This window comes from Monodon monoceros, unplaced genomic scaffold (assembly GCF_005190385.1).
Source record: "Monodon monoceros isolate NGI ecotype Baffin Bay Population unplaced genomic scaffold, NGI_Narwhal_1 Super_Scaffold_18, whole genome shotgun sequence".
Classification (NCBI taxonomy): domain Eukaryota; kingdom Metazoa; phylum Chordata; class Mammalia; order Artiodactyla; family Monodontidae; genus Monodon; species Monodon monoceros.
The window spans coordinates 99,631,911-99,648,477 of record NW_021703774.1 but is presented as its reverse complement, the minus strand read 5'-3'; the positions used below and the strand labels follow the sequence as shown (position 1 = coordinate 99,648,477).

The window sequence follows — 16,567 nt, the reverse complement described above, 5'->3', positions numbered from 1 at the left end:
TCATAGACTTAAATGTAAGAGCTAAACCTATAAAACTTCCATGAGAAAACATAATAGAAAACCTTTGTGATCTTGGGTCAGGCAAAGAGTTCTTAGCTATAACATCAAAAGCATATGGCATTGAAAAAAGATCCATTGAACTTTATCAAAATTAAGGAACTTTTGTGCTTCAAAAGACACCATTAGAATGTTACTCAGCCATCAAAAGAAACTAAATTGAGTTATTTGTAGTGAGGTGGATGGACCTAGAGTCTGTCATACAGAGTGAAATATGTCAGAGAGAGAAAAGCAAATACTGTATGCTAACACACATTTATGGAATCAAAAAAAATTTTTTTTAATGGTTCTGAAGAACCTAGGGGCAGGACAGGGATAAAGACGCAGACATAGAGAATGGACTTGAGGACACGGGGAAGGGGAAGGGTAAGCTGGGACGAAGTGAGAGAGTGGCATGGACATATATACACTACCAAATGTAAAATAGATAGCTAGTGGGAAGCAGCTGCATAACACAGGGAGACCAGCACAGGGAGATCAGCTCCATGCTTTGTGCCCACCTAGAGGGGTGGGATAGGGAGGGTGGGAGGGAGTGGCAAGAGGAAGGAGATATGGGGATATATGTATACATATAGCTGATTCACTCTGTTATAAAGCAGAAACGAACACACCATTGTAAAGCAATTATACTCCAATAAAGGTGTTAAAAAAAAAGTGGTTAAAAGATTTGAATATATGTTTCACCAAACAAGATATAAGAATGGCTAATAAGCACATGAAAAGATGCTCAACATCATTAGCCATTAGGGAAATACAGATTGAAACCATGAAGAGAAACCACTTCATTCCCACTGGAGTCAGTAAAATAAAAAAGATAGACAATAACAAGTATTGGTGAGGATGTGGAGAAATCAGAACTCTCTCTCATTGCTTACACTTTGGAAAACACTTTGGCAGTATCTCAAAAGATTAAACATAAACTTACCATACAATGCAGCAATTCCACTTCTAGGAATTGATCCAAGAAAAGTAAAAACAAGTATCTACACAAGACTTGTACACAAATATTCATAGCATCATTATTCATAATAGCCCCAAACTGGAAACAATTCAAATGTGCATCAACTGGTGAATGAATAAACAAAATATGGCACATTCATACAATGGAGTACTATTCAGCAATAAAAAGGAAAGAACTAGAGACACATGGTACAATGTGGATGAACCTCAAAAACATTGTGCTGAGTGAAAGAAGTCAGACCAAAAGACGACATACTGTGTGAGTCCATTTATGAAATGGCCAGAAAAGGCAATTCTATAGAGACAGATAACAGATTGCCTGAGTTTGGCAGTCAGAACAAGGATTGATTGCAAACGGGCATAATGAATTCTTTTAGGGTGATGGAAACATCCTAAAACTGGATTGTGGTGATGGTTGCACAACTTTAGTCTCTGCTTGTGGCATTTTTCACAGAACTGGAACAAAAAATTTCACTATTTGTATGGAAACACAAATGACCCCGAATAGCCAAAGCAATCTTGAGAACGAAAAATGGAGCTGGAGGAATCAGGCTCCCTCACTTCAGACTATACTACAAAGCTACAGTAATCAAGACAGTATGGTACTGGCACAAAAACAGAAAGATAGATCAATGGAACAGGATAGAAAGCCCAGAGATAAACCCACGCACATATGGTCACCTTATCTTTGATAAAGGAGGCAGGAATGTACAGTGGAGAAAGGACAGCCCCTTCAATAAGTGGTGCTGGGAAAACTGGACAGGTACATGTAAAAGTATGAGATTAGATCACTCCCTAACACCATACACAAAAATAAGCTCAAAATGGATTAAAGATCTAAATGTAAGGCCAGAAACTATCAAACTCTTAGAGGAAAACATAGGCAGGACACTCTATGACATAAATCACAGCAAGATCCTTTTTGACCCACCTCCTAGAGTAATGGAAAGAAAAACAAAAATAAACAAATGGGACCTAATGAAATTTCAAAGCTTTTGCACAGCAAATGAAACCATAAACAAGACCAAAAGACAACCCTCAGAATGGGAGAAAATATTTGCAAATCAAGCAACTGACAAAGGATTAATCTCCAAAATTTATAAGCAGCTCATGCAGCTTAATAACAGAAAAACAAACAATCCAATCCAAAAATGGGCAGAAGACCTAAATAGACATTTCTCCAAAGAAGATATACAGACTGCCAACAAACACATGAAAGAATGCTCAACATCACTAATCATTAGAGAAATGCAAATCAAAACTACAATGAGGTATCACCTCACACCAGTCAGAATGGCCATCATCAAAAAATCTAGAAACAATAAATGCTGGAGAGGGTGTGGAGAAAAGGGAACCCTCTTGCACTGTTGGTGGGAATGTAAATTGATACAGCGACTATGGAGAACAGTATGGAGGTTCCTCAAAAAACTACAAATAGAACTACCATATGACCCAGCAATCCCACTACTGGGCATATACCCTGAGAAAACCATAATTCAAAAAGTCATGTACCAAAATGTTCATTGCAGCTCTATTTACAATAGCCAGGACATGGAAACAACCTAAGTGTCCATCATCAGATGAGTGGATAAAGAAGATGTGGCACATATATACAATGGAATATTACTCGGCCATAAAAAGAAACGAAATTGAGCTATTTGTAATGAGGTGGATAGACCTAGAGTCTGTCATACAGAGTGAAGTAAGTCAGAAAAAGAGACACAAATACCGTATGCTAACACGTATATATGGAATTTAAGAAAAAAAAAATGTCATGAAGAACCTAGGGGTAAAACAGGAATAAAGACCCAGACCTACTAGAGAATGGACTTGAGGATATGGGGAGGGGGAAGGGTAAGCTGTGACAAAGTGAGAGAGTGGCATGGACATATATACACTACCAAACATAAGGTAGACAGCTAGTGGGAAGCAGCCGCATAGCACAGGGAGATCAGCTCGGTGCTTTGTGACCACCTGGAGGGGTGGGATAGGGAGGGTGGGAGGGAGGGAGACGCAAGCGGGAAGAGATATGGAAACATATGTATATATATAACTGATTCATTTTGTTGTAAAGCAGGAACGAACACACCATTGTAAAGCAATTATACTCCAATAAAGATGAAAAAAAATTTATTTATTTTTTATACAGCAGGTTCTTATTAGTTATCTAGTTTATACATATTAGTGTATATATGTCAATCCCAATCTCCCTATTAGTCCCCCCACCCCCAATTTCCCCCCTTGGTGTCCATACGTTTGGTCTCTACATCTGTGTCTCTATTTCTGCCTTGCAAACTGGTTCATCTGTACTATTTTTCTAGGTTCCACATATGTGCGTTAATATACGGTATTTGTTTTTCTCTTTCTGACTTACTTCACTCTGTAAAAATATATATATTAAAAAATTTTTAAATTTATTTTTGGCTGCTTTGGGTCTTCATTGCTGCACGTGGGCTTCCTCTAGTTGTGGTGAGTGGGGCTACTCTTCGTTGTGGAGCACGGGCTCTAGGTACAAGGGCTTCAGTAGTTGTGGCTCGCGGGCTCTAGAGTGCAGGCTCAGTTGTTGTGGCGCACAGGCTTAGTTGCTCCGTGGCATGTGGGATCTTCCCGGACCAGGGCTCAAACCCGTGTCCCCTGCATTGGCAGGCAGATTCTTAACCACTGTGTCACCAGGGAAGTCCCCAGAAATTCCTACGACCACAGTTACAGGAATTTTTTTTACTGTGCCTTCTTCAGTGCCCTTTATTCCCTGAGCACCTGGCTTCCTCAAATTAAATGATTGCCCTCTTGTACTTATATGTTTACATAGGGAAATAGCAAGTTTTTTTTTTTTTAATTTAAAAAAGACAGGCATCATTGACTTCTCTGATGTATAAGAAATTAGAACGCTTTCGTGTGGCTAAAGAAGCCAAAAGTTATACCAGTAAGTGGAAATTATAGGAAGGCAGATTGTACATCTATACAAGGAATAACTTTCTAGTTATTAGTGTTTGTGAAATTGAAATGACTGCCTCTGAGGTACTGAACCACTGAAGATGTTGAAGCTGAGGGTTGCTGACCACTTGAGAGAAATGTTGAGGAGAATTTAGACCAAATGTTCTCTAAAACTGATATTCTGTGACTAGGCTTAGATACACAGCAAATATACCTGTTTGTGTAATATCTTTATCCATTTTTGGACTGCATCTACTTTTTTTAAAGTTAAACTCTACTCAACCAAAAAGTGTGAAGGGCATTGAAGATATATTTTTGAGAAACTGTTATCACTGAGTTCAAAATGAAACTTGAAGGGTAGCAGATAGACTGAAGCTGTCTTCTTAAACAGATTGAAAAACATGATACTAATTATCCCTGTGATGTAATATGACACAAAATATAAAATGATTTTTAAAATATTTTGACAAAGTTATAAACAAAGGTCCCTCATGTGGCTACTAAGAGGAGCTGGGTTTTATCTAAGTAGAAGTCACAGAGACAAGCATGCACTCTCTGTCACTTGGAACCTCTGTCGTCAGCTAAGGGTCTGCCCTAGTACGAAAAAGTTCTGTATTCCTAAAATAAACCACTTTGCACGAAATTATTCTCAGATTTCATCACAATTAGTAAGGATTTGCAAAGCAAGTAAACAGAGAAACCTTTCATCGTCAGGGAAAAAAAGTCCGAAAATCTTCTATATAAGCAGCTTCTGATAGGAAGGAATTTGGGGCTGGACAATAATCGCCGAACAAAATATAATTCTGACATCCAGGGTCTTTTCCGCGCTGAATGAAATTCGAACAGCAGGTCTCAGGGTGAAGATAAGAGATTTTCTCCACAGAAAGGATACTGGCAAGGCAAGACGTAGCGAGCACTGTCCTATTTCTCAGGAACAGAACATGCAGCGTGAAAGTTGGACACAATCTTCCCTCTGCAACACAAACAGCAGCAGGACAGCGTAGGGTCCCAAGCTCAGCGTTCACTATTGTGTTAGCGCCGGCGGCGGAAGGACTTAGCCCCACCGCAAAGTTAAAGAGTCCTTCTTTGTTCAGCCCCGGCCGCGGACGCAGGGCACGATGTTCTTCCGCGCTCACCACACAGTCTCCGCCCCCTCGCGGCTCTGGAGAGCTGCCATTCGGTCCCGGAGTCTCTCTGCGCTCCCAGAATGCACCGGCAGTCCGCGGGAAACCAAAATGGCGAAGGGTTGTAGTGAAGTGGGCTGTGTTTGAGGCCGGTGTAAGAACGCTCACTCTCTCCCCCCCAACCTTCGTCCCCAGGTCCTCGGTTTGTGCGTGTGTATGTGCGGGGTGCCTGGTGGGGCGGGTGCCCGGTAAGTGCTCGGACTCGCAGGGGAAGCGCCCACGGGGTCGTGATTGGTTGTTTTTTCCTGTATGAAGCGGTTGGCACCACTGAAGTGACCGAATGAGGTGAGAGACCTTGGCCTGGGAACCAGGCTCTTCCGGAGGAGGTGGAGGGGGTGGGGAGGAGGAAGAAAGGAAGCAAGTATAAAAGGGAAAGATGGAGGCTCGAGGTGGGGGTGGGGGCTCCAGTGTAAGTATGGGGGTGCCTTGCATATATGTATATGTTGAAAAGAATGGATGGAAAGGGGCAGTCAGTTGGGTGTTGGAGAAAATAGGGACTAAAGGAGCGAGCAGGGCGTTGGGGAAGTCGGTTGGAGGAACAAGATGAAACGTTGAGACGGGGAAGCTGTGTTTGGAGGGGCAGGAAGGAACCTGGGGGCGGGAGACGGTTGGAGGGGCAGGATGAACCTGGTGATGAGGGGGTGGGGAACCGAGGGGAGGAGCCGTGAGGAAATGGGGACTGAGGGAGATGAGGGGGACCAGAGTGCAGGGGTTGCCTGGGACCTTAGGGGCCGCAAAGGGAAGTAGCAGCATGAAACGGGAGGGTGGTGGAATTGTATGGAATTGGAGTATGGGGGTAGAGTAGAAGGGCAGGATGGAGTAGGAGGATAAGGGGAACAGTAAGTAGAACGTGAGAGCAAACCCTGAAAGCTTAAGGGGACGAAGTGGAAGGGAAAGTGTGAGATGGGGGAGAGGTACCTTATATTCGGAGCCCACCAAAAATTTGAGACAGTTTTCTGTTTAATTAAATCTAACTCGTATGCCTGCTTGGATGTAGATTTGTATTATTGTATTCATTTTTACAACTGAGGTACTTACGGTTGAAGGGATTTTAACTAATTTGCCAAGATTTCTTAACATGTTTTAGTAGTGCCAGAACTCTTAACTATGTGTTTTACAGTCTGGCGTCCTTGGTTGCTAGAATTTTTCTTTGCAAGCAGCTAGAGGGAACAGATGGATTTATCGGGGTGATTTGACGAACTGTGAGGGTTCCTGAACAATGGGTAAAGGGATATGGAATGCTATTCTATTCTTTAAAACATTTAACTTTGGTTAAAGATAGAACCCATTTACTAATTCAAATATATAAACCTAGGTAGACCTGTGTATAATGTAAGAAAGCACCATGTGAGGTCAGTATAAAACTAGAAATATGTAAATAGTGCCTGATTTAATTTGACTCCAGATGCTCCGGTAGTAGTAACTTTCTCCTTCAGATTGATTCCAGGTGACCCTTCTGTACACTTTGCCTATAGGCTGGTTTCAATTTCCATGTTTTCATTCTCCCTTGAGAATTTCTTTTTTGAGCAGTGGATTGCAAAGACAGTGAATTTAAAAGTATTTAATGTGGGTAAAATAAAATGTACTTAAATTATTGAGTGACCTTTTCAGAGGTTTGAAATGCTTTAAATGGAGCCATTTTGACGAACAGCTGTAAGTGCCCAGTAGTTTTGGCAAGGAAAGAGCTGATTTTAAATGTCTTTTCTATTCTTGATATTTGGAATGTTATTCACACTCCAAGCATTTGTAGTGATAGCTTGCAAAGGGAATACAAGGTGAAACTTTTTTTTTAGGTTCCTAATATAAAAATCTGTTTGAATTCATATTTTAAATTTGCTCGCCTTCATTTTTTTTAAGTGCTAAAAATATTCTGAAGTATTTGAATTAAGAGTGCACCTGTTTCCTGATAACTGCATATTCATGTCAGTGGGCATTAACGGAAATCTATACCTATCATGATGAAATGCACACACAATTTTAGAACTAGAAGTATAGAAATCATCTGGTTAAACTTTTTTTCTAGATGAAACAAAATATATTTAATTATGCTTTTAATTATGCCTGTTACCTCAAAGCTCAGTTAGGAAAGGAATTTTATCCTTTGTATTTTGCTGTGGGTCATAAGTTCTTTGATGTCATGGATTATAAATATACCTTTTCATTAGATCTTTGACTGAAAGGATAATTTGCTTTATTTGTATTTCAGCATAATCTTTACATCTGACTTTAGGAAACTGGCAGTATAGTGATAATCTATTTTAACAGATGGGGAAATTTGCCTCTGAGCAGTTGCCATGGCCAACATCTGTAGATTGGTGGTTCTGAAAGTAAAATTTAATTGCAGCTTTAGTTAGTCTAAACTTCCGTGAATGATACTCCTTGGTTGATATTTTTATGCTTTGTTTCCCGTGTTCTTCAAGATTTGTTTCTTGCAGCAAAATACAGTATAGCAATCCTAAATTGGAATATGGTAGTTTTCTCTTTGGATGTTTTTTATGTATTCAAGTAGTGTTGTCCAATAGAACTTTCTGCAATGATGGCAGTTATCTATATCTGCTGTATCCAGTATGATAGCCATAGGCCAATGTGGTGTTGAACACTAGAAATGTAACTGGTGAGGCTGATAATTGAATTTATAATTTAATTTATTTCATTAAAACTAAAATTTAAATGGCCATATGTGGCTGCTGTGTTGGACAGCACAGTATTGCATCCATTTATTGGCATTTTCACACCCATCAGCCATGGAAACCACAGGAACTAAGGAACTGTCTTTGAACTAAGGAGATTCAGAACTATCTTTGAACTAGGGAGAGTCAAATTCTCTTTGTACATTTTTAAGATGAAGTAATCTTCATTTTTGCCACGCATCACGTCTTCTATCATTTCTCTGTTTTCATATAACATTGCAAAAGAATAATGAAGGTATCAATGTCTGGTCTTTTTAAGATGTAAGTTTCTTTTTCCTTTGTCAAAAACAACAAAAATGGACTTTAGGAAAATTAGTTTACCTTGTTATTTTAAAAAATTTATTTTGTTATTTTTACTCAAAAAATTTCAAACACATACAAAGTGAATAGAAGTATAATGAACTGTTTTGTATCCATGCTTGTTTCATCTGTACTTCTACCCCCCACTCCTTTGTTTTTATTATTTTTTAAAGTTTTTTTGAGGGAAAATTTACACATCTTGAAGATCTTAACTCTACACTTTTAATAGTTTAATTGAGATATAATGCATGTATTATATTTATATATACATAACTCACATGTATATACCGTTTTAAGTTATAATTCAGTGATTTTTAGTATATTCAGAGTTGCACAACCGTCACCATTATCTAATTTCAGAGCATTTTATTACTCCAGAATGGAAGTCTGTATCCATTAGTAGTCACTCTCCATTCCTCCCTACCTGGGCCAACCACTAATCTACTTTTTGTGTTTATATTTTGTCTGTCTTGGACATTTCATATGAATGGACTCATACATTTTTGTGGCCTTTTGTGTTTGGCTTCTTTCACCTAGCGTAATGTTTTCAGAGTATATCCATGTTGTAGCACATATCAGTACTTCCTTTTTATGGCTAAAATAGATTTCATTGTATGTACATACTACATTTTGTTCATTCATCAGTTGATTGACATTGTTTTTTCCCCACTTTTTGGCTATTATGAATAATGCTACCATAAACATAACATGTACAGGGTTTGTATGGACACGTGCTTCCATTTCTCTTGGGTATGTAGCTAGGAGTGGAATTGCTGGGTCAGACGATACCTCTGTGTTTAACGTTCTGAGGAAATGTCAAGCCATTTTCCAAAGACCCTGCACCCTTTTACAGCCTCACCAGCAACTATGAGGGTTACAGTTTCTCCACATCCTTGCTTGTACTTGTCTGTCTTTTTGATCATAATCATCCTAGTGGGTGTGCAGTGGTATCTCCTAGTGGTTTTGATTTACATTACCCCGATGGGTAATGTTGTTCAGCATGTTTTGTAGTTATTGGCCTGTTGTATACCTTCTTTGAAGAACTGTCTATTCAGGTCCTTTGCCTATTTTTAAAAAAATTGGATTATTTCTCTTTTTACTGAGAGTTGTAAGCATTCTTTGTATATTTTGGATACAAGTCCCTCATCAGATGTATGATGTGCAATTATTTTCTCCTGTGGATTGTCTTTTCACTTGATGGTGTCCTTTGTTTTTTTGCAGTACGCGGGCCTCTCACTGTGGCCTCTCCCGTTGCGGAGCACGGGCTCCGGACGCGCAGGCTCAGTGGCCGTGGCTCATGGGCGCAGCCGCTCCGCGGCATGTGGAATCCTCCCAGACCGGGGCACAAACCCGTGTCCCCTGCATCGGCAGGCGGACTCTCAACCACTGCGCCACCAGGGAAGCCCCCGTTTTTTTTTTTGTTTTTTTTTTTGGCGGATGATGTCCTTTGAAGTACAGAAGTTTTTAATTTTGATGAAGTTTAATTTATCCCTTTTTCTTTTTTTGCTTGTGTTTTTGATGTCATATCTAAGAAACCATTGCCTAATTCCAGTACTTTTTTTTTTTTTTTTTTTTTGCGGTACGCGGGCCTCTCACTGCTGTGGCCTCTCCCGTTGCGGAGCGCAGGCTCCGCGGCCATGGCTCACGGGCCCAGCCCCTCCGCGGCATGTGGGATCTTCCCGGACCGGGGCACGAACCCGTGTCCCTTTCATCGGCAGGTGGACTCTCAACCACTGCGCAACCAGGGAAGCCCTCCAGTACGGTTCTGAAAAATGGATATAACTGTGTTTCTCATAAGCTTATCATGGTGTAGAATACTTCTCTCTAGGAAGCTCACATGTAGCCTTTCTCAGTCTTCCCTCTCCCTAATTACTGTTCACTTTAATTTTGAATAGAACTTTATATAATGGAATCATTCAGTATACATATCTGTTAAAATTTTTGTTTCATGAAACTAGAACTGCAGTCTTAGCTTGAAAAATCCCATTATGCAAAGGATATTGTAGTAGTGGCTTAAGAATCTTACGTTATGTGGTGACAATCCTAACCAGTACTTTGTGTAACATGAGGTTTTTTTTAATGGCTTATGAAGACAGTTCTCTTATTTTGAATGGATAAAACTGAGTAGGGACTTAATGAGTATTTACTTCCAAATGTTGCCTAAGATGAGGATTTAAAAATTAAGGGCACAGGGCAATGTGAGGGATCCTTGTGATGATGGAAATATTGGTACCAAATATTTTTGGTTGTGATTTTATTCTGTAGTATAAAATGCTACATCAGAGATGCTTCCACTTGGTAAGAGTTACATGGAATTTATTATTTCTTACAACTGCATATAAATCTACAATTATCACAAACTAAAATGTTTGATTAAAAAATAAAAGGGGGACAAAAGTGGACCAAAGCAGGCATAGCAAGAACAGGTCAAATTGGTTTGGTTTCGGTCAGTCAGGTTCTAAAAACAAACTAAAGATGCGCGTTTGTTTTTCTCTACTCTTACTAGTGAAGTTTACATTGCAGGAAAAGCTCCCACAATTTTTTTAAGTTGTAGTGGGGGGTGGAGTGGAAAGACACAGGTGTCTACTGGAAAGTACTGAATGTATACTCAGAAGATTGGGGTCTTTGTTTAATCTGCTAGATCCGCAGCAGTTTTAGTTTCTTTACCTGTAAAATGGGGATGTTACCCACATGTGTTACTCACAGGATTGTTGGGAGGGTCAAGAAGGAAAATAAAGGAGAAAGCACTTTATAAACTCTAGGTGCAGTGTAATTGGTTAGTAGTATTTTCCAGAATCTTTTCCCAGAAGAGTTGTTGTATAGAACAAGAGAATCAGGTATACCTGTAATGAAACCTATGCACTAAAAACATCTTCTACAACTTTCCTCTCCAGATGATGAGTATGTCTAATACTGAATGAATAAATTATTTTGCCCTGTTCATAATTATGACTTCAGACATGTTAACTAAACTGCCATGTACGCTGTTGAGTATAATATATTTAGAAGTGTTACTGAACCAGATGTTGAATCTTTTAAAACCATATTTTGTTAGCATTTGAAAATACTGGCCCTTGGTGTTTTGGGATGACCAGTGCTGATAGATCTAATTGATCTAAGATAAGCACCCATAGAGCTATCAATAAAAAACTGAAAAACAAACCAAAACAAACAAGACCAGTTTCTTAGAACTCATACCCTAGAGATTCTGATTTGAGAGATTTGGTACAGGCTTTTATATACGTTTGTGTTTAAAATTTTTTCCCACTTGATTTTGTTTTGCAGCCCGGGTTAAGAAGTACTAAATTTTGTTCTAGGGTCAAGTTTAGAAACTTACCACTTCTTATTAAAACATTACTAAGAGCTATACAAAGGAAAGACTAATAATAGGCATGTTTTTCATACTTGAAATGAAAAAGAAAAATATTTTAGTAGTGTTTCCATCACACTCATTTAAAATCTTTTAAATAAGTGGTTAATAAAGTAGTTAATGGAACTTTGTAGTCTGGGAACCTTGTGAACCTGTTAAATGTTTTATAAAATTGCATTTAGGTGTTCTGAGATAGAGAATTCTCCTTTCAGGGAAGCGTTTAAACAGAGGCTAGATGATCATCTTATTTAGGGATATTATAAGGAGGAATTTTTTTTTTTTCATTAGCTAGGAAGTAAATGACCTTCTAGGAACTTTCTGAAACTAAAATAAGTTTCTAGATTATAATGAAAACAATGGGCACTCTTTTTCCTTTAGGTTGATGAGAATTGTCGAGGGGGATAGAATCCTTCCCCAAGTCAAGTTTCTCCTGAATGTCCTCTTTTCTATTTTTTCAGTCTTTTCCACTTTATGTCTAAATTCATCTCTTAGATTTTTCTTTTTCAAAAACAGCCTGCAGAATATGATGTTTTTCAGTTTTTTTGTTTCAAGAGTTTTATTGCTGTTCATTAGAGAGGAACAAACAAAAAGTGGTTATTTGCAAAGATTAAAAATTTAGAATATCCTTACAGAATTCACTAGTGCAGTGATTCTCAAATTTTTTGGTCTTAGGACCCCTTTACAGTCTTAATTCTTGAGTACCCCAAGAATTAAAAAATGAGAATACATATGTGCACACCCCATTAATCTTAAGAGTGAAATCATCACATATCATTTAGTCCCTGGAAAATTCCACTCTACAGTTCTGGGAGAATGAGTGAAAAAGGCACATAATGTCTTAATATTATTTTGAAACTAGCTAGGACTTTGTAGAGCTCATAGATCCCCAGGTACCATACCTTGAGACCTGCTTCTTCAGTCTACTCTTTCTTTAGGGAGTTAGGGTGGTTTTATGCATTGCAGGGTGTTTAGCATTCCTGGCTTCTCTCCTTAAGCAGATTTTTGTCTCTTCTTGGAAAAAATTTGAGGCTCTCAAACATGAACTACTTCAGGACAGGAATAAAGACGCAGACGTAGAGAATGGACTTGAGGACACGGGGAGGGGGAAGGGTAAGCTGGGACAAAGAGAGTAGCATTGACATATATACACTACCAAGTGTAAAACAGATAGCTAGTGGGAAGCAGCTGCATAACACAGGGAGACCAGCACAGGGAGATCAGCTCCATGCTTTGTGACCACCCAGAGGGGTGGGATAGTGAGGGTGGGAGGGAGACGCAAGAGGGAGGGGATATGGTGATGTATGTATACATACAGCTGATTAACTTTGTTATGCAGCAGAAACTAACACAACATTGTAAAGCAATTATACTCCAATAAAGATGTTAAAAAAAAACAACAAAAAAAACCCACCATGAACTGCTTCAACTTTCTATCTTCACATCTACCAACTTAACTATAAATGTATCCAAACTGACATGAAAAGAAATGTACCTTCTTTGATTCAAGACTAGTCTTTCCCTTAAAGATTCAGTTTCTCTGACTTGTGTTTTCAGTTATCTTTTATATCCTCCTTTCATATTAGAAACATGGTCAAGACTTTTCATACTTAAAAACAGAAAAAGCCATTCACCTTAACCTTGTATCCTTATCCAGATGTTTGTAGCCCTCTCTCCTTTATGTAGCCAAGCTCTGAAAAAATAGTTTCAACTTCAGCTCTCATTTAAACTTTTATTAATAAAGATATATATATGATACACTCATTGTAGAAAATTTAAATATTAAAAAACTTTAAAAAGTAATCTATATCACTCAGCTACCAAAAATGCCTTTTTTAGTCTCATTGCCTTCTTTTTAAGCATATTTTTCACTTATGCTAAACACTTAAAAATTTCCTTTAGTGGGGTAATGCATGTAGTTGACTAAAAATATCAGAGTATAGAAACAGAAGGATTTAAATGAACAACTACAGTCTTCAGGCCTCCTGAGTCCTGCTTTGAGAGGGAATTATTTTATTTTTAAGTGTTATATTCCTTTGTTCTGCTCATTGTCTCCATAATGCTAAGTGATACTTTTATACTACTATTTTTTTTGTTTGTTTTTGCGATACGCGGGCCTCTCACCGTTGTGGCCTCTCCCGTTGCGGAGCACAGGCTCCGGACGCGCAGGCTCAGCGGCCATGGCTCACAGGCCCAGCCGTTCCGCGGCATGTGGGATTTTCCCGGACCGGGGCACGAACTCGTGTCCCCCTGCATCGGCAGGCGGACGCTCAACCACTGCGCCACCAGGGAAGCCCTTATACTACTATTTGATTTACTCACTTTAGACATTTTGCTGTATAAAGACATAAAGATTATGCTGTGATAAAGATTCAGTTAACTTATGCCCTACATTTCTTTTCTTTTCCCCTTTCCAGTTTTTGGGTTCTCTACTGGTTAGTTCCTTAACTTTAAACTTAAACCTTTTTTCATATCCCATCAGTTTTGGACTTTATTCCTCCACCTCGTAAGGCAAGTATTATTAAACTCCCTTCCTTTGCCTTGGTTTCTCTTCCTCCTTCCACTGCTCAATTTTTGTCATTTTCACATTGCTTTTCTGTTTTAAATTTTGATAACATTTAATATTCTTTTCTTAGCCATAATTATCTGTCTTGTTTATAGTTGATTCTAAAGGTTGAAGATTAATAAGCAGCTTTTATATGATCTTGACCAAGTAAATATTATCGTCTGCTGTGCTGGATAGAACCATGATTACAGTTCCTTTCTTGTAACACTTTTTTCCCTTAAAATTTCTAACAATTTTTCATGTTTTCTCTGCCTTTGTCTTATCTGTAAATTTTTCTGGTGTCTTAAACTGTCTTAAACTGTCTAGTTTGTTAATCTTCCTTTTTCCTCAAACACCACTCTTTGGAACCTTTTTTTTTTTTCTTTCTTTTTCTTTTTCTGGTCCAGACTAGTTGTGCTCTAGATTTTTTTCGTGGCTGCCATTGTGGGGATTCTCTCTGTTGCTCTCTTGGGTTGGGTGCACTGTTTCCTGCATCGCATGTTTTTTCTTTCTTGGGGGATATTTCCTCACTTTACTAGAGCCAAATCTTCAAATCTTGGTTTAAGATCTTAACATTTATTTTATATGCCTTCATTTTTTTCAAATTTAGTTTGGTTCATTGGGATTCTAGTTTGAACTTTATTTTTCTTCACAATTTTGAGGCAGTCCATTATCTTCTAGAATGTTAACTCTAATTCTGCTTCTCATTCTTTTGTAGGTAACTTGATTTTTCTCTTCAGAAGCTTATTGAGTCTTCTGTTTTCAGTGTTATGCAATTTCATGCAAATTTAGGGTTTTTGAAAATCAGTACTTTGAAAGTCCTATCATTTTGAAGATTTTTGTCTCCTTTCAACCTTGGGAAATTTTCTTTTATTATTATTTAAAAAATAATACTCCCTCACACCTGTTAGATTGGCTCTTACCGAAAAGACAAGAAATAACAAGTGTTGGTGAGGATGTAGAGAAAAGGAATCCTTGGGCACTGTTGGTAGGAATGTAAATTGGTACAGCCACTATGAAAAACAGTATGGTGGTTCCTCAAAAAATTAAAAATAGGACTACCATATGATCCAGCATTTCCATTTCTGGGTATTTATTTCAAGAAAACGGAAACACTAACTCGAAAAGATACCCAGTTGACCTAGAATGACACAGGTTTGAAGTGTGCGGATTCACCTTTATGTGGATTTTTTTCCCACAAATATAGTACCTGTATTTTCATTTTACAGGTCTTTAAATTAACTAAGTGTGGGGGGAAAGTTTGTGTTTGATTAGAGATCACAGTATGTGGAATCAGAAGAACTAGGATTTGATTATGATTCTATCCAAGACTATTTCAGTTTCCTGACCTTGGGTGAGTCATTTATCAGTTCCTTTGTTTTTGAGGCAGAGATAGCAGCACTCAGATTTTGACTCTGCATCGGGGTGGGGGTGGGGTGTTGGTTGTTGCCCCTAACCTCCTACTTGTTCAAGGGTCAACTGTATATACCTCCCATGTTCACTGCAGCATTATTTATAATAGCAAAGACCTGGAAGCAACCTGAGTGTCTATCGGTGGATGAATGGATAAAGAAAATGAGGTAGGGATGTGTATGTGTGTCATGGAATATTATTCAGCCATTAAAAAGAATGAGATCTTGCAGTTTGTGACAGCATGGTGACTGGACCTTAAGGGCATTATGCTAAGTAAAATAAGTCAGACAGAGAAAGACAAATACTGTATGATCTCACTTATATGTGGAATCTAAAACAGGACAACAACCAAAAAACCCAAGCTCAGATACAGAGAACAGATTGGTGGTTGCCGGAGTTGTGGGCTGTGGGTGTGGGTTGGACAAAATGGGTGAAGGGGGTCAACAGGTACAAATTTCCAGTTATAAAGTTATGGGGATGTAATGTACAGCATAGTGACTGTAGTTAGTAATACTCTATTGCATACTTGAAAGTTGAGTAGATCTTAAAAGTTTCATACAGGAGAGAAAATTGTAACTGGTAACTGGTGTTAACTAGACTTACTGCTAACTGATGTTATAAGACTTTTGTTGTCATTTCACAATATATATAAATATCAAATCATATTGTATACAGGAAACTAATATAGTGTATGTCAATTGTATCTCAATGTGAAATAAATATTAACTAGTAAAAATAAAAAGGTGCTGTGGAAATATATTTCTAGATATGGAAAGATGTTTCAAATATACTGTTAAATTGTTAAAAAAAAAAAAAGAAAAGCATGTTATGAGCAGTATGCAAAGACCTAATTTTTAGAGATGAAAATATATACGTAGATCAAAAAAATTTTTTTGGTTCTGTGCATTATCTCTTTATTGAGGGCCTCTTTTCTTTTTTTCTTCTTTTTTTTTTGCGGTACGCGGGCCTCTCACTGTTGTGGCCTCTCCCGTTGCGGAGCACAGGGTCCGGACGCGCAGGCTCCGCGGCCATGGCTCACGGGCCCAGCCGCTCCGCGGCACGTGGGATCCTCCCGGACCGGGGCACGAACGCATGTCCCCTGCATCAGCAGGCGGAC

The 16,567-nt window shown here is 38.6% G+C and overlaps 1 protein-coding gene across 2 annotated transcripts in view; it reads left to right on the top strand.

Moving 5' to 3' along the window:
* The first annotated feature begins 5,120 nt into the window (after nucleotides 1-5,120).
* MTF2 (metal response element binding transcription factor 2) overlaps nucleotides 5,121-16,567 on the top strand; it is an 84,803-nt gene continuing 73,356 nt past the window's right edge. The window contains exon 1 of one of the 2 annotated variants that reach the window (XM_029227661.1): nucleotides 5,121-5,420. Coding sequence is in view for 1 of the 2 variants with exons in the window: in XM_029227660.1 (XP_029083493.1) it covers nucleotides 5,416-5,420 (5 nt within the window). In the remaining variant the exon portion in view is untranslated. The remainder of the gene's footprint in view (nucleotides 5,421-16,567) is intronic. The other variant, XM_029227660.1, reaches the window with a different exon arrangement.